At 43.0% G+C, this 26,031-nt stretch overlaps 1 protein-coding gene across 5 annotated transcripts in view; it reads left to right on the plus strand.

Moving 5' to 3' along the window:
• The window catches only part of cep104 (centrosomal protein 104), a 376,777-nt gene that overhangs the window by 50,974 nt on the left and 299,772 nt on the right, over window positions 1–26,031 (plus strand). For 4 of the 5 annotated variants that reach the window (XM_068017520.1, XM_068017519.1, XM_068017522.1 and 1 more), the window contains 3 exons: window positions 1,341–1,562; window positions 5,357–5,524; window positions 21,545–21,718. In XM_068017520.1, the coding sequence (XP_067873621.1) occupies window positions 1,341–1,562; window positions 5,357–5,524; window positions 21,545–21,718 (564 nt within the window). The remainder of the gene's footprint in view (window positions 1–1,340; window positions 1,563–5,356; window positions 5,525–21,544; window positions 21,719–26,031) is intronic. The other variant, XM_068017521.1, reaches the window with a different exon arrangement.

The following is a 26,031-nucleotide window of genomic DNA, read 5'->3' on the forward strand; positions in this document are numbered from 1 at the left end:
TTCAAGAGTTCACCTACCTAGGCTTAACTATCACCAGTAACCTGTCTCTCGATGCAGAAATCAACAAGCGCATGGGAAAGGCATCCGCTGCTATGTCCAGACTAGCCAAGAGGGTGTGGGAAAATGGCGCACTGACACGGAACACAAAAGTCCGAGTGTTTCAAGCCTGTGTCCTCAGTACCTTGCTCTATGGCAGCGAGGCCTGGACAACGTATGTCAGCCAAGAGCGATGTCTCAACTCAATCCATCATCGCTGTTTCCAGAGAATCCTTGGCATCAGGTGGCCGGACCGTATCTCCAACGCGGAAGTCCTCGAGGCGGCCAACATCCCCAGCATATACGCCCTACTGAGCCAGCTGCGTTTTAGGTGGCTTGGCCATGTGAGCCGCATGGAAGATGGCAGGATCCCCAAAGACTCATTGCACAGCGAGCCCGTCACTGGTATCAGACCCACCGACCATCCATGTCTCCGCTTTAAAGATGTCTGCAAACGCGACATGAAGTCCTGTGGCATTGACCACAAGTCGTGGGAGTCAGTTGCCAGTGATCGCCAGAGCTGGCGGACAGCCATAAAGGCGGGGCTAAAGAGTGGCGAGTCAAAGAGACTTAGCAGTTGGCAGGAAAAAAGACAGAAGTGCAAGGAGCGAGCCAACTGTGTAACAGCCCTGTCAACCAATTTTATCTGCAGCGCCTGTGGAAGAGTCTGTCACTCTCTAGAATTGGCCTTTATAGCCGCTCCAGGCGCTGCTCCACAAACCGTTGACCATCTCTTACCCATTGTCGCTTACCCATTGTCTCTCGAGACAAGGAGGCCAAAGAAGAGTTCTGAGATTGCCAAATGTTCCAACAAGATTCTTCTTACCCTCTGATTTTTTTTTTTTAGCTTAAACACCAAGACTGAAAAATTGCACTTATTGCAATTTGTATTCTTTTCAACTAAAATAACACTGTAACAGTAAACTTAAAACAAGTGCTCAATTTTTTTCTCTTCTGTTTGCCATTCTATCATTTAAAACATTTTTGAACTCTAATATATGGGTTGAAGCAACTGGGGAGCAGGAAAGTGTCACAAACAAGATCCATAGCATTGTTTTTAACTAATTCAGTGGCAAACCTATTGAGTCGGCCAACTTGATGTTTGAAACATTTTTCTGTCAAAACAGGAATGGAATGTTGGTGAGTTGAGTGTTCAGTCCAATCCAGAAGAAGTTTGGACCCATTTTAAGTAACCTGTCCATGCATGCCCAGAGGGATGGAGTACTCCATCTGTGACCTGCAGTTGACAGGGAAACCTGTCAAGCTAATCACAATTCAAATTTTTTTTTTGGGTTCTTCCTCAGGTGGATCCTAGCTCACTTCCCTATGATGAGCGGCCACTACCAACTCAGCGCAAACCAGCAGAACTGTATGGCATCCCCCAACTAGAAGTTAATGAGTTGTCTGCAATAAACACAGACACTTCGTCCACATCAAGAAGTGGAATCACTGGAGAACCAGAACCGCTAACTGAGAAAGCTTTCAGAGAAGCGAGTTTTGCCATTGACTTATTTGGAGAGGCTCTGGTAAGCATGAAAAATTGAGCGATTCTTTTGTTCAGCATACATATGCAGATGATATTGGCTGTCATCTGGAGGAAAAGCAGCTGATGCTGGTAGACTACAAGAAATATTCCTTCAAAAAACTTCTTCCTTGAAAGGGCAGATTACCTTTGCCCTCACTCTTATTTGAATACTGATTTTCAATTTATTCCTCATTGCCAGTAGTAAATCTCCTGTTGTCTCCAATGCAAAAATGTTTTTCACCATTTATCAATAAACTAAGTAGCTGCGCATTGCTTTCAACAAAAACAGCTTGCATTAATATCGTACCTTTAACGTAGAAAAAAAATAGCAGGGAGTGAATGTGTTTTGGAGGATACACAAATGGCCAGAAGCAGAGCAAAGGAGAATTTGGGGGATGTTTAAAGGGATGGGGGTGGGGGTGGGGGCAGTGGTCATGGAGATACTGTTATGACCAAGGTGGGAGGAGTGCACTGTCTTCTAGTTCCACTTCTCCACAGGTCACAACATCTATTTAAATGTTTATCTGGTTACCGATACAGCCAATCATATACTCTATTTTATCCCAGAACAAAATACACCACCAGGTTTCTTTAATAAACAATAAAATTATCGGTTTATTATAAAACAAGACTTAATCAGGAACGAAGCATAGCATTAACACACCGATTAAAAGTTGAAAATTCCCCTTTTAAAAATTCCCCAGCTACACTCTTGCACACAGTGGAAAAAATACAGAAATTCATTCTGCAGAGGTCTGTTACAAAAAAAAAAGTCAAAAAACTACTTCGGCCAAATACTTGCTAGTTCTTGACGAGAAAAGAAGATATGGAAGGAAGTCATTTGTCCTTTTTTATGATCTGGCATCTGGGTCACGAGGATCATTTCAGAAGCTGTCTGTTCTGGAGATGTCGAGGATTATTCCAGTAGCCTTTCTGGGAGAAATGTGGTGTTGAGGTTTTTCCGCCAGCACACACTTGAATCGCAGGATTTTTCTTTCAGCTGCTCAGGAACTATACAGCACCAGGGATTATTTTTCCCACATTGGATCTTGGCAGGATTTCTTCAAAAAGGTAGAGAAGGGTGATTTCTTTTTCTTTGGCAGGAAAACACCAGCTGTCTTCAAACAGTCTACACCCAAACTAAAACTGAAAACGTTGTTCAAACCCCAAACAGTGAGTCGTCGTCCTCCTGACCTCCATAACCTTGACATGTGGCTTCTTTGCAACCATTTTTCCCCCAGGTCACCAAGGGTTCTGTTTTCTGAACCCAAATCACAGGTGGCTTTCAAACAACATCTTGTCCTGTCAGTTAACTTGGTAAAAAAAAAATCCATGGTTTCTTTTCAGTTCTAACACAAGTCCTCAAAAAAATAAAATATTAAAAGGAAGCACTTTCATAACATAGCCAGAGGCTGATGAATGGAGGGATTTAAATAGTATGATTTTTAATTTGGAGGTGTTGAGAGACAGCACAGGGCGGCGCAGTGGTTAGCACCCCAGCCACACAGCTCCAGCGACCCGGGTTCAGTTCTGGGTACTGTCTGTGTGGAATTTGCAAGTTCTCCCTGTGACCGCGTGGGTTTCCGCCAGGTGCTCCGGTTTCCTCCCACAGCCAAAGACTTGCGGGTTGATAGGTAAATTGGCGGTTATAAATTGCCCCTAGTGTAGGTAGGTGGTAGGAGAATGGTGGGAATATGGGATTAATGTAGGGTTAGTATAAATGGGTGGTTGTTGGTCGGCACAGACTCGTTGGGCCGAAGGGCCTGTTTCAGTACTGTATGGCTCTCACTCTCTCTATATACTAGGAACCGATGTAGCTTTGCAAAGATGGGTGATACGTTAGTTTGATATAATGGGGCATAGAATGCCATATGTTACTCCAACGTGATTTGGTGAACGATAATTTTCTTTACTCCACTGACTGGAGATCTGAATTTATTTTTTTAAAGAAATTTAAAAAGGAACAGATAAAAGATGACTTTGCTCGCAGCTTAAGATGGCCACCTAATTTGCAAAACTGTATCCTCAGTTATTACAAGGCCTGTGAGGGTGATAAAATGTCTACTTATCCCAGTAAGAACCAAACCCATAATGTTTAAGGGAGCTGCCTGTTCTTTTTAGCAAAAAGAAATGCACTGTTAACTACCATGCTTGAATCACCGAGTGACTGTCATGTGACAAGCCCCCGCCCTCCACCTGTGGTTTTAAGCTGGTGTTTCTCTGCGGCACAAAAGAGAAGCTTCTGGATTCTGACACATGTAGACCCAAGTGGGGGGTCTGTCTCTCTCCTCTGCTGCCCCCCCCCCCCCCCCCCCTCGAGTTGATGGATGTTTTTTGGGCTGGAGGAAGGTTTGTAGTGGAGTTCCCCAGGGGTCAATGTTGGGACACTTGCTTTTCTTGATGTATATTATTGACCTTCACCTTTGTGTACAGGGCGCAGTTTCAAAGTTTGCAGATGATACGAAACTTGGAAGCGCTGTGAACTGTGAGGAAGATAGTGTAGAACTTCAAAAGGACAGAGACAAGTTGGTGGAATGGGCAGACAGGTGGCAGATGAAGTTCCGTGAAGTGATTCATTTTGGTAGGAATGACACGGAGAGACAATATAGAATAAAGTGCAGAATTCTAAAGGGGGTGCAGGAGCAGAGATACCTTGGTGTATATCTGCATAAATCATTGAAGGTGGCAGGACAGGTTGAGAGAGTGGTTAATAAAGCCTAGGTTACTGTATGTTTTATTAATAGGGGCGTAGAGTACAAGAGCAAGGAAGTTATGTTGAACTTGTATAGGGCACTAGTTCGGCCTCAGCTGGAGCATTGCATCCAATTCTGGGCGCTGCACTTGAAAGACGTGAGGGCATTGGAGAGAGTACAGAAAAGATTCACAAGAATGGTTCCAGGGATGAGGAATTTCAGTTATGAAGATAGATTGGAGAAGTTAGGACTATTTTTCTTGGAGAAGAGAAGGCTAAGAGGTGATTTAATAGAGGTGTTCAAAATCATGAGGGGTCTGGACAGAGTAAATAGAGAGAAACTGTTCCCACTCGTGAAAGGATCGAAAACAAGAGGACACAGATTTAAAGTATTTGGTAAGAGAAACAAATGTGACATGAGGAGAAACTTTGTCACGCAGAGTGCGGTTAAGGTCTGGAATGGTGCTGCCTGAGAATGTGGTGGAGGCAGGTTCAATTGAAGCATTCAAAAGAGAATTAGACTGTTAGATGAAAAGGAAGAATGTGCAGGGTTATGGGGAGAAGGCAGGGGAATGGAACTGAGGGAGTTGCTCTTTCAGAGAGCTGGTGCGGATATGATGGGCCAAATAGCCTCCTCCTGCACTGTAACGATTCTTTGAACACTCTGATCATGACTTTGTTCTTCCCATAGCAGCTCTAGACTGGGCAGTTTCCTTTGTATTGTCATCAGTACCAGTAGAGGTGGACTGAAACAGGTTTGTTGGCAGCAGTTTACTAACACCAGTTAGAGACAAGTTCAAGTTGTTACCCGAACAGTTGGCATTACGGACCATATTGAACATATGAGAAAAGATGCACAGGAAAGGACCAGCTTGTCAGTTGACTCTATCCTATACAGTCATGTTATATTTAAACATCAGGACCTCTAATGTTTCCAACCACTAGCAAAGAAGACCTTGGGATCCATGACCTTGGCCATGGAGACCAATTTGCAGAAGATTTTTGCAAGAGGCACAATGCAAGAGCAGTGTAATTTTCGAATTGTTCATGATGTAAGTTTGCTTTGTGAGTTAATTTCTGTATATTCATTTTGTTTGTCATAGGTGGCTGGTGCCTATTCTAAAACTTGGTCATATAGAGAAGATGCTTTGCTGGCTGTGTATAAAAAACTTTCCACTCTTCCTGAAGGTATACCTAAGGATGAACTAAAGAATATGTTGAAAGCAGCAATCTTCCTTGTTCGTAGAGCTATTAAGGACAAAGTGTCATCTGTAAGTACTGCACAGACAATGGTATTTCTTTTTATTAATCTTTTTTGCTCACCAGATTTCCTCCCCCTAACTTCCTTCTGAAGATGTTGACTCCTTGCTTGGATAATGATTCCAGAAGTACAAGTTGCCTTCCAGTACGTTCAACAAGTGGCCACTATTTACATGTGACCATGACCATGTCAGCAAGCTATTCAGGGAGCAAGATAGCTGGGCCCAAACATTTCCTCACCAACATTTACACATGTACTTCCAACAGGAATAGTGATCAGGAGTGGAACTCAAATTATCTTTTTGTTCATTCCCTCACTGGGGCTGTTTTCACTACTGAGCCTGAGATTAGCTAACTCAGTGTAGACAAGGGATTCACCTTTCCTAGTCTATATAGGTCAGAGCTGTTTACTGGATAAACTCAGAGCCATCGAGGGAGTACATTCATTGGAATTTGTACTTCAGACCAAGATTTTCTTAAGCTGTGAGATCTAGATGACAAACAGCTTTATTGAAGTATGCAGGCAAATTAAGCTAGAAACTGGTTGGAAACCATTAAAGTAACTCTGCATTTTGAGGACTTTAATGTAAATGTAAAAAAATGCACTCTGCTTCACCAGTGGCATGATGGAAACTGCTGTCAAGGAAGGAAGGAGGGGTGACCAAACTCTGGAGTGAAGAGCTGGGTTTTAACTGATTCTTTAAAGACAAAGCAGTTGAGGGAGGGAGTTCCAAAGAGTTGATCTGTGATGATTGAAACCTCTGCCAATCATTGATGGATTGAAGAGGGTGAAGGGGATGCACTCAGGACCGGAATCGAAGGTACAAAGCATTTGGGAAATGATCTAGGGCTGGAGAGGATTTCAAAATACAGTGCAGCATAGCTGTATGGGGATTTATAGGTGAGAGCCACATCTTGAAATGTTGAGAGCTGTAAGGTTGTGGTAGTGTGGAATAGTGTTGACCAACATACAGCATGACTACTTTATATAGGAGCAAATTATAGTTTATTTGAGGAAAACAGAGTTTTTAAATCAATAAGGCTTCAAGCTGTCTAGGACATTTGTCAACTGAAACTCAAGAACTGCCTTTACCTATTTGTTTTACCTCACTCCTCAGCTCTGCCTCCTGTAATTACAACAGTGCATGGGAGACTGGCATGCTGAGGTCCCAGCAGCATTTCTTGACAAACTCAATTAGCACACAAAGGCTGTGATGCTTGATGCAAGGTAGATTTCAGTCTTGTACTGAAAGTGAGGGAGGTGCACTGAGGCAAATTTGTACCAAGTGGGCAAAGAGGAGCTTTGAGGCTCACGGCCTCCAGAGTTCCTATCACTGTACAAACAGAACAGGAAGAAAGAAATGAGCTCTGGATCAAAAAAAAAATTGGTATGGAGTCAGACTCTCTATTGTGCATCATTTGAGGATAATATCAAAATCAGCTGGCTGGTTTGTAGTTAGTTATCCCAACAGGTAATATCCCATAATGCGTTAAAGTCTCTCTTTGTTTATTCTGAACTGCCCTTTTCCTGTCTGGAAAACAAATAAGTAAATCATAGAAAGATAATTGGATGGATTTTTGGGTAGTAAGTTGCAACTCCAACCTACTGTACCATGGAAGGATTGAATCTGAGTGTGTGACCTTTTTAGTGCCACGCAGTCAGTTGAGGAAGGTACTGAGTGAAGCCAGCCACGTTCCTATAGGGCACGAGGGAGTGAGAAATCCAATGATAATTTATTTGAGGCGGTTCTTGTACACCTGTTGATGGATATTTGTCGTCTGGAAACAGGTTACTTGTCTGCCCAATGAAAGAAAGGGATGGCATGTGGCATGACAAATATTATGGAAGAGAGATTATTTTCAAGATAAATAAAGCATTTATATATTTAGTTGGTGCAATGTGGACTAAATGTATCATAACTGCCACTAGGGGACAGCAAAGTACTTTCCTCATAATACCAATCAAGATTTGTTCAGAGTTTGTGGACAAATACAGGAACCCTCTTTCTCTTTCCACCCCACCCACCCATCTGAATAACTGACTTCTCCCTCTTGCTCACCCTTCCTGAAATGTCCAGTTTCAGTCCCCTTGAGTAACACTTTATCACCCAGATATAACATAGGAAAAGGAATAAGCCATTTAGCTCCTCAAGCCTATTCACCATTCAATTAGATCATGCTGATCTGTGACCTGACTTCATATACCCACCTTTGCCCCATATATCTTCATACCTTTGGTTAACAGAAATGTATTATTCTCAGATTTATAATTAACAATTGACGAAGCATCAACTGCCATTTGCAGAAGAGAGTTCCAAGGTTCTAACACCCTTTGCATGTAGAAGTGTTTCCTAACCTCACTCCTGAAAAACCCGGCTCTAACTTTTAGATTATGTCCCCTCATCTGAAATACCCCAATCAGTGGAAATAATTTCTTTGCGTTCCCCTTAGTAGTTTGAAAGCTTTGATCAAATCACGCCATAATCTTCCAAATTCCAGGGATTATCACCCTGGTTTCTGTAAAATCTCCTGTAATGTAACTGTTGGAGTCAGGTATCATTGTGAACTGATGAAAGGTAACAGACTTGAAATGTTAACTCTGTTTCTCTCTCCCACAGATGCTGCCAGACCTGCTGAGTATTTCCAGCATTTTCTGTTTTTTCCCTTCAGACCTTTACTGTTTTGAGCTTCTCATCATTTAGAAAATATTCTGATCTATTCTTTTTGGGTCCAAAGTGGATGACCTCACACTAGCATATATTGAAATCCATTTGCCACCGTTTTGTCCATTCACTTATTCTATTAATATCTTTGTAATTTTATGCTTCCATCTACACTGATTACAAGGCCACCTTTCTTTGTGTCATCGGCAAATTTGGATATGTGGCTCTCTCCCGTTACCTAAGTCATTAATAAGCTCCAACACATCCTGCCAATTAGAGCACCTGCCCAATGTCCCTGCTCTGTCTCCTGCCACTCAACCAATCTCCTACCAAACCAGGTCAATAACTTGTCCTCAATTCCGTGAGCTTCAACTTTAGCTAACAGTCTCTCTTATGAAGGACTTTATCGAATGCCTTTGGGAATTCCACATAAATAACATGCAGCGATATTCCCCTGTCCACTAATTTAGGATCCTCTTTAGAAAATTCAATCATGTTTGTCAGGCATGACCGACTTTTACACCTTTACATATCCTACAGGCTCTTGGATGAGATGAAAATTTTCAAGATGTTCAGTCTCCCTATCCTTTATGATTTCCCAACAACAGATGTTGGACTAAACAGTCTATAATTCCTTGGTTTCCCCCTCTCATCTTAGTGGAGTGACATGCAATTTTCCAATCCAAAGGAATGGTTCCTGAATGAGAGAACTTAGGAAAATCATAGAGCAGCTACTTCCTTTAAAACCCTGGGATGAAAACCATCTGATCCTGGGGATTTGGCACACTCTAGTTTATTTGCTTGCAGTAATTTTGGTGATTTTCTCCCTCCCCAATTCAATATTTATTTCCTTGGGGTGTCCAGCATGTTGTCTGTTTCTCCACTTTTAAATACTGACGCAAATTAATTATCCAACCTGTCCATCATTTCTTTATTTTCATTTAGAATATCACCATCTCTTAACGACCCTCTTTTGTTTTCTAATAAATTCAAGACAAAAGCGTGTATAATCATGATATTCCTTCAGACTAATCCTATACATTTACAGTGATAACTTTTATGTACATGAAACTTTCCAACATTACAATAGCGACTGCGCTTACAAAAGTACTTCATTGGCTATAAGGCACTTGGGGATGTCCTGTGGTCATGAAATGCAAGTTTTTTTTCTTTTTTTATGAAGTGCGTTTAACAAGAAGGCTATAAAGTTTGTGTTCGGTTCAATGAACGCAATTGACTTGAACCTTGCCACATTTAGAGCAATGACTTTTTAACTTGTGTTATTTGCAAATGAATTTTTCTGTTCTGCAGGAGTTATGTTCATTTAGTGACCAACATGATTGAATTTTCCGAAGAGGATCCTAAATTAGTGGACAGGGGAATATCTTTGCATGTTATTTATGTGGAATTCCCCAAGGCATTCGATTAAAGTCCTTCATAAGAGAGACTGGAAGGATAGTTGCTTTTTGTTTAAAAACAGAAAGGGCTGGAAATATTCAGGAGGTCAGGCAGCATCTGTGGAGAGAGAAGCAGACTTAACTTTTCAGGTCTCTGCTTCTCTGTCCACAGATGCTGCCTGATAGAGGCCTGCTTTAGGTTGGGAATAGGAACCTGACCCGAACCACAGCGGACCCAAGCCCGACCCAGCCCGAGTCCCTCCGATTTAGCCCCTGACCCGACCTGACCATCCCTTTACTTACCTTCCTGCCACCAAACCGGCAAGAAGCTGCAGCGCGTGCGTGATGACATCGTAGTGACATCACTCGCTCACTGTGCAGACTCTGTTTCATCCTGGACTCCCAGCTCAGGTAAGTTTTTATTTTTATTTTTAATACTTACCGGCAGAGCACTTAACGTGTGTGTCAGGCCCGACCCGACCTGATTCGACCTGGACTTGCCCGACCCAACCCGAGCCCGAAAGCTGGCCCTGGAAGATGGGCCCGATCCGACCCGAACCCGACACATTGTTCGGTTTGGGTCAGGTAGCAGGCTCCTACTGCTTGACCTGCTGAGCATTTCCAGCACTTTGTTTTTATTTGATTTCCAGCATCTGCAGTATTTTTCTTTTAGTTCCTTTTTGTTTTCTTTTAATATTGAAAAAGTAGAACAAAATTCCTCTGAAGAAAACCATTAAGAAATGTAAATATGGTATTAAATGAACTATGGATTTCTTTAAGAAATGGGAAGAGGCAGGAATAGCACGGTCGAATGGTTATTTACAGCATACTATGATCCTGCTGCTACAGAACCACTCAGCCACTCCTTAAGCTATTTAGGGAGTGGGGTAAGAAATTAGCAAGCAGGACTTCAAAAGTAGTAATCTCTGGATTACTCCTAATGCCACACGCAAGTGAGTATAGAAATAGAAGACAGATGAATGCGTGGCTGGAAAGATGGTGCAGGAGGGAGGGCTTTAGATTCCTGGGGCATTGGGACCAGCTCTGGGGGAGATCGGACCTGTACAGGCCGGACGGGTTGCACCTGAACAGAGCCAGGACTGGATGTGGGACGTTTTGCTTGTGCTGTTGGGGAGGGTTTAAACTAGTTTGGCAAGGATATGGGACCTGAGGGTAGACTCAGTTAGGACAAAATCAGAAATAAAAATGGAAGGCAGAAAATTAATGGATGAGTCTGGAAGACAGAGGAAACAAAGGTTATAAAATAAAAAAGAGAGTTTGGCAGTGCTCAAGGGTATCTATTTCAGTGCAAGGAGTATAGCAAATAAAGTAGATGAGCTGAGGGCACAGATAGACACGTGGCAGTATGATATCATAGCTATTACAGAAACATGGCCTAAGGAGGGCTAGCAATGCAGCTCAACGTTCCTGGTTACAGGGTTTTCAGACACGATAGGGAAGGGGATAAGAAAGGAGGGGAGGGGGTGGCAATTTTGGTCAAGGAAACTATTAAAGATGTGAGGAGGGATGATATGTGGGAAAGTTCATCAAATGAGGCCATATGGATTGAGCTAAAAAAAAGGGGTGATCACACTGCTGGGAGTGTACTGTAGAGCCCCAAACAGTCAGAGGGAGATAGAAGAGTAGATATGTCGGCAAATCTCTGAGAAGTGCAAGAAAAATAGGGCAGTGATAGTAGGGGATTTTAGCTACCCCATATTAACTGGGCTAGTTTTAGTGTGAAAGAAATTGAGGGAGCAGAATTCCTTCGGTGCATTCAGGAGAGCTTTTTTGACCACTATGTAGCAAGTCCAACAAGAGAGGGCGCAGTTTTAGACTTAGTTTTAGGAAATGAAGATGGGCAGGTGGAAGGGGTGGCAATGGGAGAGCATTTTGGTGGTAGTGATCATAAGTCAGTCAGTTTTAACATCATAATGATGTTACGACCAGGTGAGAAAGGTGTCTAGTTGTCCCTTTCAGCCTTCACTTGGTCTTGCCGTAAGAGGGTTTAATTTTAAACACGCTGTTTTTAGCTCCCCCCTTGATGAATCCTTGTTCACTGCTTTTCAATTATAAGGCAAAGAAACCAGCACAAACAGGTTTACTTAAGTTTAAAGAAGAAAAGTTGAAATTTATTGAACTTGAACTTAAACTCTAATTCGGTTGACGCCTACGGATACACGACGTGCCCGTGCTAGCACGCATATGCGATACACAGATGCAAATAGAGACAGAAAAGAGCAGAAGAAAAATAAAGTGGAAAAGTTTGAGGTAATATCTGGAGAATTGTTATTACTGTTCTTCGAGCTCACTGCAGAGTCCTTGATTGTAGGTAGATCTTGCTTTTCGTTGGGGCCCAGTATTCTTAAACTTTGTTCGCTGTAGGAGACTTTTCTCTCGTGGGGTTCATGTGTTTTCAGTGGATTCAGAGGCTTGTGAGAAAGAGATGGGAACAGACAGGAGAGATCTTCAGTCCAGGAGCAAACAGACACTCTCCGTTCAAACTGTTTGTACAATTCAGAAAAACCCAGGTTGCCAAACAGGTTAGTCATGACTAATTGGCCTGACATGGTCTTGGATTGTGTCAATTTAGCAGTCTCTGGAATGCTCCTCTTACACACAGTAGCTGATGATCGAGGTCCATTGTGGGTTGAATGTGTCAAAGAATGGTTCTTTGTCCTTCCAAGCACTATCTGTTAATATGCAAATATCTTTTCCAGCCACAGCTGATCTGTTTAACAAGTTCTTTCTTCACTCCAGTAACAGTGTAAAATCAATGTTCATGACAAAATTCATGTGCCTCATTCTTGGCAGGTGGGGGCCTAGCATGACTATGGAAAAGGACAATAATAGAACAGGAGTTAGAGTTCTCAATTGGGACAAGGCCAATTTTACTAAACTGAGGAATGATTTAGCGAAAGTGGACTGGAAACAGCTACTTGAAGGTAAATCAGTGTCAGAACAGTTGGGGGCATTCAAACAGGAGATTCAAGGGGTTCAGAGTAAACATGTTGCCTCAAAGAGAAAGGGTGAGACGGCCAAATCTAGAGCCCCATGGATGTCAAGGTGCCTACGGGTAAGATAAGGCAGAAAAGGGAAGCTTGTGTCCAACACACACAACTCAATACTACAGAAAGCCGAGAGGACTATAGAAAGTGGACGGATGCAATCAAGAAGGAAATTAGGAAAGCAAATGAAAAAATACTGGCAAGCAAAATCAAGGTGAACCCAAAGATGTTTTTTCAATACATTAAGAGGATAACTAAGGAGAGAATAGGGCCCATAAAAGACCAAAAAGGTAACGTACATGTAGGGGCGGAAGATGTTGGTATGGTCCTAATTGAAGACTTTGTGTCTGTCTTCACAAAAGAGAGGGACACTGCAGATATTGTAATTGAGGAGGAGTGTGAAGTATTGGTTGTGATAAACCTAGGGAGAGAGGAAGTATAAATGGGATTAGCACCCTTGAAAGTTGATAAATTGCCAGGACCAGATGAAATGTACCCAAGGTTGTTAACAGAAGCAAGACAGGCAATAGCAGAAAGTCTGACCATCATTTTCCAGTCCTCCCTGGATACAGGTGTGGTGCTGGAAAATAGGAGAAATGCTAACGTTGTACCTCTGTTTAAAAAGGGTGTGAAGGATAGACCAAATAATTACAGGCCAGTCAGTCTAACCTCAGTAGTAGGCAAATTATTGGAATCTATTCTGAGAGAGAGGATAAACTGTCACTTAAAAAGGCACAGGTTAATCGAGCACGGTCAACATGTATTTGTTAAGGGAAGATCTTGTTTGACCAACTTGATTAAATTTTTTGAAGAAGTAACAAGGAAGATAGATGAGGGTAGTGCAGTTGATGTGGTCTACATGGATTTTAGCAAGGCTTTTGACAAGGTCACACATGACAGACTGGTTTAAAAGAAAAATCCCATGGGATCCAGGGAAATGCAGCAAGGTGGATCCAAAATTGGCTCAGTGACAGGAAACAAAGGGTAATTGTTGACGGCTGTTTTAGCGACTGGAGGGCTGTTTCCAGTGGTGTTCTGCAGGGCTCAGTATTGGGTCCCCTGCTTTTTGTGGTATATGTTAACGATTTGGACGTAAATGGGGGCATGATCGAGAAGTTTGCAGATGACACAAAGATTGGCCGTGTGGTAGATAGCGAGGAGGATAGCTGTAGGCTGCAGGAAGATTTTGATGGTCTGGTCAGATGGGCAGAGAAATGGCAAATTGAATTCAACTTGGAGAAGTGTGAGGTGATGCATTTGGGGAGGTCAAACAAGGCGAAGGAATACATGATTAATGGGAAAATACTGAGAAGTGTAGGGAAGTGAGGGACCTTTGTGGATAGTCAGCATGGCTTTGTCAGGGGGAGATCGTGTCTAACAAACTTGATTCAGTTTTTTGAGGAGGTGCCTGGATGTGTAGATGAGGGGAAAGCAGCTGATCTAGTCTACATGGACTTCAATAAGGCTTTTAGAAACATTAGAAAAATAGGAGCGGAAGTAGGCCATTCAGCTCTTCGAGCCTGCACCGCCATTCATTACGATCATGGCTGATCATCCAAACTCAGTACCCTGTTCCTGCTTTCTCCCCATATCCCTTGATCCCTTTAGCCCTAAGAACTGTATGTAACTCTTTCTTGAATATATTTAATGATTTGGCCTCAACTGCTTTCTGTGGTAGAGAATTCCACAGGTTCACCACTCTCGGTGAAGAAATCCCTCCTTATCTCAGTCCTAAATGGCTTACCCCTTACCCCTTATCCTTAGACTGTGACCCCTGGTCTTGGACTCCCCCGTCATCGGGAACATCCTTCTTGCATCTAGTCTGTCCAGTCCTGTTAGAATTTTGTAGGTTTCTATGAGATCCCCTCTCATTCTTCTAAACTCTAGCGAATACAAGCCTAATTGACCCAATCTCTCTTCATACATCAGTCCTGCCATCCCAGGAATCAGTCTGGTGAACCTTCGCTGCACTCGCTCCATAGCAAGAACATCCTTCCTCAGATAAGGAGACCAAAACTGCACACGCTACCCAGATGTGGTCTCACTAAGGCCATGTAGAATTGCAGCAAGACATCCTTGCTCCTGTACTCGAATCCTCTCGCTATGTAGACCAACATTCCATTTGCCGCCTTAATTGCCTGCTGCACCTGCATGCTTACTTTCAGCCTCTGATGCACAAGGACACCCAGGTCTCGCTGCACCTCCCCCTTTCCCATCCGTTGCTGTTCAGATAATCTGCCTTTCTGTTTTTGCCACCAAAGTGGATAACCTCACATTTATCCACATTATACTGCATCTGCCATATATTTGCCGACTCACTCAACCTGTCCAAATCACACTGGAGCTTCTCTGCATCCTCCTCACAGCTCACTCTCCCACCCAGCTTTGTGTCATCTGCGAACTTGAATATATTACATTTAATTCCCTCATCTATATCATTAATATATATTGTGAATAACTAATAATAATATGGTCCCTCATGGGAGATTGGTTAAGAAGGTTAGAGCCCATGGGATCCAGGGCAATTTGGTACATTGGATCCAAAATTGGCTTAGTGGCAGGAGGCCGAGGGTGATGGTCGAGGGTTGTTTTTGCGAATGGAGACCTGTGACCATTGGTGTACCACAGGGATCGGTGCTGGGACCCTTACTGTTTGTAGTGTACATTAATGATTTAGATGTGAATATAGGAGGTATGATCAGTAAGTTTGCAGATGACACGGAAATTGGTGGTGTCGTAAATAGTGACGAGGAAAGCCTTAGATTACAGGACGATATGGTTGGGCTGGTAAGATTGGTGGAGCAGTGGCAGATGGAATTTAATCCTGAGAGGTGTGAGGTGATGCGTTTTGGGAGCACTAACAAGGTAAGGGAAAATACAATGGATGGTAGGACCCTAGGAAACAGAGGGTCAGAGGGACCTTGGTGTACTTGTCCATAGATCACTGAAGGCAGCAGCACAGGCAGATAATGTGGTTAGGAAGGCATATGGGATACTTGCCTTTATTAGCTGAGGCATAGAATATAAGAGCAGGGATGTTATGATGGAGCAGTATAAAACGCTAGTTAGGCCACAGCTGGAGTACTGTGTACAGTTCTGGTCACCACACTATAGGAAGGATGTGATTGCCCTGGAGAGGGTGCAGAGGCGATTCACCAGGATGTTGCCTGGGCTGGAGCATTTCAGCTGTGTGGAGAGACGGGACAGGCTGGGGTTGTTTTCCTTGAAGCAGAGAAGGCCGAGAGGGGACCTGATTGAATATACAAAATGATGAGGGGCATTGATGGGATAGATAGGAAGAAACTTTTTCACTTAGCGGAGGTGTCTATAACCAGGAGGCAGAGATTTGGCTGCTTTTGCTGACAACGCTACCGCTAGGTGGCGCTGCTGTGGCACATGCGCAAATGCAGCATGTGCCACTAAAACGTCACAGACTGTGACTTTAGGCAGCTGCCAGGACGAAAGATGACACTGCTCAAATAATCACACAGGCAACCTAATAAACACATGTCAGCATACAATGGCGGAGTGAGAGAAAGAGCGGGCCGGGGCCTAGGGGGGTGGGGGGTGTGGGGGAGAGCGGAGTGGGCCTGGGGGGAGCGGAGCGGCCGGCGAGTGGGTGAACGAACGGGCCGGTGACGGAGGGAAGCGGAGTGGCCGGAGATGGGGGTGGGGGGGAGGGGAAGGAGGAGTACGTTTTACTGCGCGTGCGCCATAAACTCGCAATGGCAAAAGACGCACCGGCCAGTCTCCGCACCCGACGACACCAAGGTCTTCGGCAGCTCGCTCCACGCAGCTCTGTATGGCCTCTCGCTTCCGGCCCTCTTCATCCAGCCGTTCCTTCCAGCTGTGGATCCCCCATCCAGCCGCTTTCTCCCTTCTCAACTGTACTTCAGGCATTGCTGCTGTCTGGTCCCTGCCATTTGCATCCCCCTCTTCAGGAACTTCTGAATTTAATTCCCTCCCACTACACCCCCACACCCCCTCTCTACCTCTCCCTCCACCCCCTCACTATCTCTCCCCCCTGCCCCCCGCTCCTCCCCTCTTCCCCCAGGACCACACCACAGTTGAATATCTGAAGTGCAGTTGCAAAGTTGGGAAAATAACATCAAAAACCTCAACAATTCCAGGTTTAATTATTGAAAAATTTTATTATGTGCATTAAACATTCGAGGCACTGCTGTGCATGGATACATGAGTGTTGTGTCGCCAGCATTCCCCTGAGCCAGACAGGCCGAGTCTCTGCTATGCAGAACTAAAGAGATTGTTCTTGGAGAGCCTTGTGGTGAATGAACGCGTGGCTCTCTATTCCATTACTGTATTGTCCATGTGAAGAAGGCAAAGTCACAAGAGTCTGAGCTCAGTCTATTCTTGGTGAATGTTCCCCAAACGCGTCCCACTTCATCCATAAATGCAAGGTTCCTTTCCGTATCGTGACAAGCTCCGCATCATGATCCAGTTGCCTTCGTTGCTTGAATGCTGACCTTCAGTGTCAAGGATTGTTTTCTCGACGGCATGTTTTACGTGAAAAGAAATAAGGAAAGAACATCAGTGTCAGAGCTTTCCCCCCCGCCCCCCCCCCCGCCTCCAATGAAATTATGTTGAGCATGCTTTATGTTCTGCAGTAAAGGCATGTACTGATAACACCGCCAATGAATCACTTAGTACCCACCTCAGCTGCAGGAGTCAGGATGATACTGCCCCTATCTCATGATGGTTCAATGCTGCTCTCGGAAAACATGAATGATGTGAGGGTGCTGGATAAAGAAGCACATTTCTTTTGGACTGTGAACGTAAAGCAGGCCATTTAGCCCAGCTGTTCCCTGCTAGTGGTTATGCTACTCCTGCGCCTTCCCATCCGCTCCCATTTAATCCTGCCTACTACTATCAGCATCACCTTCCATTTCTTTTGCTCTTATCTACCTTTGCCTTAAGCAACATTGAGGATGGAGAAGTGTGTGGCTGCACTCCCACCTCACCAGTTGTGTACACAGCAAGAGCATTCGCATTTGTGCTACCACTGGACACGGCATGCTTGTTTCTTTTAGTGCTCAGTCTCTTCTTGCTGAATGTTCCCCAAGTGCTTGACCGCTTTAGACGCCCTCTCTGCTTGACAGGCAGCAGCTGGCAATTGCGGAGTCTCACAAGGCTCTGCATGGTTGTTTCAAGGGCAGATGGGGAAATATGTGGCTGTGTGTCCATGTGCACTACTCTGATGGGTGCAGGAACAGAGCAATTTACAACAGGGACTGGAGCACATGTACTGCCTGCACACAGCCCCAGGCAATGGAAAGGATTTTAGTGCAGTGCAGTGGACTGGAGCACATGCTGTGCCCCAGACAATGGAAATGTTTTCAGAGCAATTTACAACAGGGACTGGAGCACATGCAGTGCCCCAGACAATGGAAATGTTTTCAGAGCAATTTACCTTGGAGCAATCTATATTGAATCGCTTCAATCTGGTTTCTGCCCCTGCTACAGCATCAAAATTACAAATGATATTCCCAATGCCTATAACCGTGATGCATTATCCCTTCTTGTCCTCTCTGCAGCCTTGATATGGCCAACCATGCTATTCTCCTCCAACAACTCTCCTCCACTGTCCAGCTCAGTGAGACTGCCCTCACTTGGTTCTGCACTTAGCTATCCAACCAAAGCCAGAGTATGCCCAGCAATAGTTTTTTTTCCCTTCATAACACTGTGAACGCCACATTTCCCAAAGGATTTATTCTTGGCCCCACTCTTCATCTACATTATCCTGAGCTATAGGCTTGGCACCCTATATACGCAAATGACACCCAGATCGACCTCTCTACCACCTCTCTTGAACCATCCACCGCCTGTGTTGTTGGATTCATTCTCTGATATCCAGTTTTGGATGAGCTGCATTTAGCCATCTTCTAAGGTCCCTAACACCAACTCTGTACCCTTATCACTAATCCTGTTCCCCTCCCCTGCTATTGTCAGGCTGAACCAGACTGCTTATAACCGCTGTACCGTAGTCAGCTCTCGAGTCTTGGACCCGATATCCTGACCGTCAGAGACCACTTACTTCCAGTTCAGTAGTATTGTCATTTTTTACCTTCACTCCATCTGCCAATGAAACCCGCTGTACTCCTATTATTCTGAAGCTCTTCTGGCAGGCGCACCTTCCTTCTTAAACTTCAGCTCTACCCTGGCTGGCTTTTACTGTTGCCTGGTCTCACAGTGCCTCAATTTTAAAATATTACTTGTGTTTCATGGCCTTTGTGCCTCCACCTCTTTCAGCTCTGCAGCCTGACACTCCATTTAGGCCACATGCTTGGGAATTACCATCTTAAATTCCCCCCAACCCCCTCTCCTCCTCCTTTAAGATTGCGTTTAAAACCCATTCCCACCCCTTTTAAGTTTTCATTAGCTGGTTCAGCATCCTTTTTGTTCTGAGTGTGCCTCTGGAATGCCTTTGGGAATACTTAACACATAAAAGGGGCTTATGTAAATATAAGTTGTAATCCATTCAGTTTGCCATAAGTTCCCAAATTTTTATCTATATCATTGTTGTGTGTGGAGGAATGTCTTTCTGCTGGCAGAGAGAACTGTCAAAAACTGGTTGTCTTCCTCCATCCTAGCAGAAAGGTTAATAGATATGACATTGAGTTGGGAAGAGCATGAGACCTGACTTTGGTTTCTCGCGTTCTTCTCCACAAGTTAATTTTTGCTTCAAAATATCTTTCTTTTAGAAAAAGCTTATTGATTACAATATACTAGAAGAATTGAGATTATTCTATTGCAACATGTGATAGCACCTAGGCAGTGACCTAGTTTTACCAATTTATTTCCATCAAATGCACTTCCACCGGAAGCAAATTGATTGCATTGACTGAGAAAACTACACTCGCTCACTCAAACTTCAGAATTGTGACACTTACAATTGGTTGATATTGGGCTACAATCTTACTACAGGTTCATAACTGCTATGTAGATTCAGAAATGTCATCATGTTTTGATTCTCAGGTTTAGTTGCCTGGATTGGCCCAGACCATGGGATTCTGTGTGGTGTGATGAAAGCTTAAAAAAAATAAGTAACGCACAGTTTTGGCTTTTCCCCAATTCTGCATAAAAGTTTATTCTGTAACAAAGAATAGTACCAAAATAAGAGTGGAATGGAGTAACGTCTTTCATCTTTCATTGGCTTCAATGGAAGACAATGAAAATTACTCATCACCAAATGTTGCTGACAACTGACATTTTACCTTGTTTATTTGCCACTCTACGCAAGGGCAGACTGCCCTGTGGAGAACTGTCATTTGAAGTTTATATACCCACCCTCCCCATAAATCTTCTGAGGCTTGCCAAGCTACTTAGGATTGCGGCTGAGCTGAAAGGCAAGCAGTATTCCTAATGCTTTTCTGAGCCAGCGGCTGGTAGATCTGCAAGAAAGGCTTGTGAACTTTCCCTTCCACTTGGTATCTGTGGAGAAGTGTCTTCTGCTTGCTTTCTACCCACACCAATGCTAATATTTCAAACTTTGTGGAATAGAAACATAGAAAATAGGAGCAGGAGTAGGCCATTCGGCCCTTCGAGCCTGCTCCACCATTCATGATGATCATGGCTGATCATCCAATTCGGTAACCTGTTCCCGTTTTCGCCCCAGAATGGAGGATCAGACTTGCATCAACTCATCCAGATGATCTGTGATTGGTGCTTCCATATGCTACACCACTTACTCAATTTTATTGTGTTTCTTTCCTTAAACAGGAGACTTGGTAGCATTTAGTAGCACTATGGATAACCATTGGCTTGTCTTTATCTGGGTTTGCTGAAGTTGAAACTTATGGAATTGAAGGCCAGTTATTGACCTGGATAGGAAATTGGCTGAGCAACAGAAGACGGTCAGCAGGGATAATGGGCAGGTACTCTAACTGGCAGGATGTGATTCGTGGCATCCTGCAGGGACGTTGGGGCCTCAACTATTCACTGTATTTATTAACTACCTAGATGATGGGATAGAAAGCCCCATACCCAAGTTTGCAGATGTCAAGATAGGAAGAAATAAGTTCCATGGGGCAGGAACAGGCTGAAACACTTGGTCTAACAGGACAGTCCTGTTTGTGGATTTTGGGAAGGAGGTAGAAGTGGACTATCCGGAGTTGTGGGACTGTGAGGTGGATAACTGTTGAGGGAAGATCTCCACAGGAGATTAGGTCAGCGACACTCCTGGAGGCAGTAGCTTGACGTTCGGTGGTGGGGTCATGGTCCAGGGGGAGGTAGGAAGAACTGAGAGTTGGCATTCAGGCTCTGCAAGGCAAAGGTCAGTATGCCAGACAACAACATCACCACCCTTGTCGGCAGGTTTGATCACAATGTCGGGGTTAGACCTGAGAGAACAGAGTGCGGAAAGTTCGGGGGGAGACAGGTTAGAATGAGTGAGGGGAGTGGAGAAATAGAGACAACCAATGTAACGCTGACAGTTCTCAATGAAAAGATCAAGAGTGGTTAACAAGCCGGAGGGAGAATGCTGGAGGCGAGTGAATGGGTTCGCTAGTCATGGGACTCCTGGCCAAAGGAGTGAGGCTGGAGACGAAGGTGATGGAAGAAGAGCTGAACATCATGCCGAGTGTGAAATTCATTGAGGTGGAGGCGTAAGGGGATAAAATTGCAAATTCATTAAATGGTGCAATTTTTAAGGGGATGCAGAAATAGATACACCTGGGGGTTCTCGCATGCAAGTCTTTGACTGTGGCGAGACAAGTTGAAAAAGCTGTTAAAAAGCTTATGGCTTTATAAATAGAGGTATAGGGTACAAAAGCAAATAAGTTGTGCTAAACCTTGATAAAACACTGGTTAGACCTCATTGTTGACAACCGTGATATTTTACAACAATTTTGAACACGTTAGAAATGTTTCTTTGAAAAGCTGTTTGTGGTGGAGGTAAATCTGTTTGTACAAAGTGTGTAGGTAATTTCTAATTATATTTTTCTTAGGTTTTCCAGGCATCTCTGAAGTTATTAAAAATGCTCATTACACAGTATGCTCCCAAACACAAGCTGGGCAAAGTAGAAATTACACATTGTGTGGAGAGAACGTTTCCCAATCTTCTCAGCAAGACTGGTGATGCCACAACACATCTTCGAGTGGCTGCAATGAATTTCATCCAGGTAAGTAAGCATGTGTCCCTGCCATGCTTGTGTATTAAACCCTCCTAGAATGATGCTTATAGAGAAGTGACAAATCCTCAGATTGAGAAGCCAGAGTGGCGATTTTGTGTTTGCCATTGCCAGGAATCTGACTTTCATACAAGCTTGAAGTTGACATTTTCATGTACTCTGGAAGCAGTGCAGGAACATTTCAGTTTGTTGTACTTTCCTTTGAAATAAACTGACTAACTCGATTGGATGCTTTTGGTATATTCTCAGTCAGCAGTTTCTCTCTAAGTGGTTTGTCCGCTCATGTGAATGCAATAGAAATAATGTATTTTTTCTACTCTCAACTTGATAACCCAGTGAGAGGCAGCAATGGGGTGTTCAGGCATAGGGTTGTGTGTAGGTGGTGAATATCAGGATTGAAACCAAGGGTGACCCTTGGTCAAAAGTATGGAAGTTGGGGTAGGGGTTTCCAGGCTGCACTCTAGCTTTATTCAGCAGGTCCATACTGAAACCAGGAGGTACAGTTGAATGATAATGTGGTGGATCCAACGTAGGCTGCATTGGGACCCTGGGTCAAGGTCTGGCAGGACAGTGATCAGGTTCAAAGCAGGAGACTGCATGTAGAATTGATCTGGATTGAACGTCATGAAATGTGCGGTCAAGAATTACTGATGGATTCAGTAGTAACCAGTGAGGTGATTTTATCGGGATAAATGATGGAAAAATTGATAATCGTGATTCTTCTTGAATAAAGATTGAATCTAGGTGAAGGAAACAATGTCTCTCATTTTTTTTGTTTCATTTTGGACAAGTGTCATTGTTTATCAACAGTTCTCGTAGATGGAATGCTGTAATTAAAAATCGTAATTTCCAGTCTGTTCCTTTTGAATGGCAAGTCCTTTTTGCCTTGAATGCCATCGACAATGAGGGGAGAAATCTGAGCAAGGAAGATAAATAATGCTTGAAGAAAGCGTAGGCAGAGCTACATTGGTAATGAAGGTGCATGAAGAAAATTGGAGTAGGTAATAGATTGCATAGCATTCTACAACTACTGTACCTAAGTTTAAATCTACTTTTCGTTCGTATTTTTAAAAAGAGAAAGCATTGAGCTGAAATTTTGATTGAAATGCATTTCCCACCCAGTTATCTTTCCTCTTCTGTCAAATCAGTTCCACAAGGAACCTTACTGAAGAGGTCATTATTTATTAATACAGAAACAAAGTACTGCAGATGCTAGAAATCGGAAATAAAAGCAGAAAATGCTGGAAATACTCAGCAGGTCAGGCAGGCTCTATGATGTGAGAAAAATACTCCATGTTCTGCGAGCCACTGACCTGAGGCCTGGTCCCAACTGTTGACCTGAGAAAAAGTAAAGCAGTTTGAAACCATTCTTCCCTCACTTAATGCCTGCATACATATTTTACAGCATGGGTCACTAGATAGTGATTGAGAAAAGAGAACTGCTTAATTTTCCCCTGCCCCAAAAATCAATGGACACCAGTTGTAGTAGCTCATTGCTCCCCTAGCTAAAATCATAGATCGGGAGTTGATCTTTCTTGGTCTGTCTGGTTCAGTATCATACCACAGGATGCATTAGAATAGCTGTTCATTTTATTTTAAATTTGGCATAATCATTGGCAGCATGAAATTGCATAGCAGCACTAGATCTTTAAGAAATTAATGTCTTTTCCCAGCTGTTATAGTCAGTTGGTTCCTCCCTTCTATATCATGTGACTATAAGGTGTCACTCTGTGCAATGTGCTTTCGTTTTTCAAATTGTGAACTGCTGCTCATAGACAAAGTTGGTTGTTAATCGTGGTTTAAGTGTGGTTTATAGTATGTTATGATTGCCCTAAGTTTAGTTATTTAGAATTTTCAACAAAGCTTACTTTCAAACTGATTTAGAAATGGAATTCAGAGGAGAACTGTGAACATGTAGACCAATAACATAACACTCCACTGCATTAACTGACAACTGAACTCCCAGCACTTTTCCTTCCTATTATCAGTATATAATGCTGTATGAAATCTGAAAGATCTGTCAGTCTATCTCTTGGACATGCTAAGGAATGTGCCAATGACTCTTAGTGGAGGCAAACGCAACCAAAATGTGTTACTATTCTTTTAAAGGTCATCAGTTAAATTTTTGTCACATTGGATTATTCTGAATCTCTTTTTTTTATAGTCACATTCAGAAGGAGAGGTGACTAGAATTCTGCTTCAGCTCCTGAGGGACTGTCTATTCCACGACCAGGAATGTTTTTTGAATAGCTTAATCCAATTTGTATCATTACATAGATCATTGAGTATATTCAAGGAAAAACTCGTCTAATCTTGAAACTCTTTATTGACAGAGGAAATCTTGGTTCTCAAACCACATAACGTGCAAGTCTGATGGACAATTGCACCTAGCACAACAAGCCCAGAATTTCCATTGGCAGTTCAATGGCATAGGAGAACCAGAGTTTCAGCAATTGTCGATTTCAATTTTATTACATGTTCAACCTGTTAAGTATAACATACAAATTATTTTAGCAGATCTTTTTCATTTGAAACAATTACTGATACCAGCCTTGGTCTTGGTACAGAAGAATGGTGAGCAACATATTGCTCGAAGATAATTCACTCCTTATTTCGCAAAGGTGGTGTAATTTTGAAGCCTGATGGTGCTTTTTTCCCTCCAAAGCTTATACTTGGGTTTTGCATGCTGAAGTCAGTCATTATGTACGAATTTTGTTCTGCTTCATGTTCAGAGGAATGATTTCTTAATTGATGGCCACTTAGTATTCGTTTTATGTAGATGGCGATCTTCCTTTGGCAAACATTGTGCAAATGCTTACATAGCACAGGTTAACAAATGGAGTAGTGTATCTTTCATTATTCCCTAGCAAAGAAGCTTCCATTGAGGAGTCAGAGTTCAGACTTCCTGTGCCACTTTTTGTGCCAACATGTGGGGGGTTCCTCTCCCAGGAACTTGTCTTAGAGTAATATGTACACTTTCACTTAGTACTGCTGTTTAATTTTAATGCTCAGGATAGGCTGCTTCAGGAATGCACCGCTCCAAACTGACCTGGAAATGTAGGCCAAGTTCCACTGCTGGTTTTGCAGTTAGACGAAAGTAGGTAGAGGTGAATAAGAAAGACTACCTACTTAGACTGTTGTCAAGGTGCAATAATAGGCCTCTGGGTCCTTTGACTGGTAGAGGAAAATTCAGCCACAGATCCAAATCCTGATTTTTCCAGTGTTTAAAAGTACAGGTTTATGGATGTCAGGTTAGAGTTAGGCTTGGCTGTGGTGGCTCCATGGTTGAATATCTGTCTACTCTCTCTGACTAGACATGCACATGAAGAATAACTGCTTGGATGAGATAGCAGAAACCAGCTGATGTCTGAGGCATTTTACTCCAGTATCTGTCAGCAATTTCAGGGGAGGAACAGAAAATGACGTCCGAGAGGGAGTAGTAATTTGAATTTATCATCAGTTTTGGATTGTGTTTTACAGGGCTATATTTTATCTGTACAGAAATCATTCTACAACAAGAAATTTAGCGGACTATGACTTCTGTCAAATTTAAGCCTCATTACTGACTGTTGCTCTAGGCCACAGACCCACATTCCAGGGCTGTTGACATCTGACCCAGTTGCTGAATGAATATTTTATTTCAAACACCTTTTTTTCTCTTTGCAGATGATACAGGGGAATTTCAGCAAGTATAAAACATGTATAATAAATCTATACACTTTTGTTTTGGCAAGCATATATAAAGTTTTACACTGTTTACAAATGTCCCAAAGCCTGTTGGAAATTTACTCATACAGATCAAATTCTTGGACTCCAACTCAGGTTGTGTGTTGAGATACAAATTGACAGTGATGTGAATCTTGTTGAGAGTTCTAATCATTACGATAAACATAGCCATGGAGAAATATGCTGAGGATTGCATACTGTAGATGATTGACTTCGTTGTTGGGCAGTGACCTTGAGGTGCTCAGACTTAAACTTTGCTTCTATCTCCAACATAATTTGCTGATCTATCAAAATGAGTTGCCCATGACTTTGAAGAATTTACTTAAATGGGGCTCCTGTAAATAGTTGATTAATTGTTAACAATTTGTAGTGTGGCTAGGATTCATATGAACTCCAAGTTTCTGTTCAAGTCTGTCAACGTACTTAACAGAATATGCTTCTGCAAATCAGCACTTAAATTTTAGTTAGAATCTAGTTAGATGCACGAAGGTACAGAGGACCCAATATTGATGCCAGAAAATCATTCAGTCTGTTTCTGAGCATGTAGACAGTTTGTGAGCTAAAATTGTTTACCTGGA

Source organism: Heterodontus francisci, chromosome 37, assembly GCF_036365525.1.
Source record: "Heterodontus francisci isolate sHetFra1 chromosome 37, sHetFra1.hap1, whole genome shotgun sequence".
Classification (NCBI taxonomy): Eukaryota; Metazoa; Chordata; class Chondrichthyes; order Heterodontiformes; family Heterodontidae; genus Heterodontus; species Heterodontus francisci.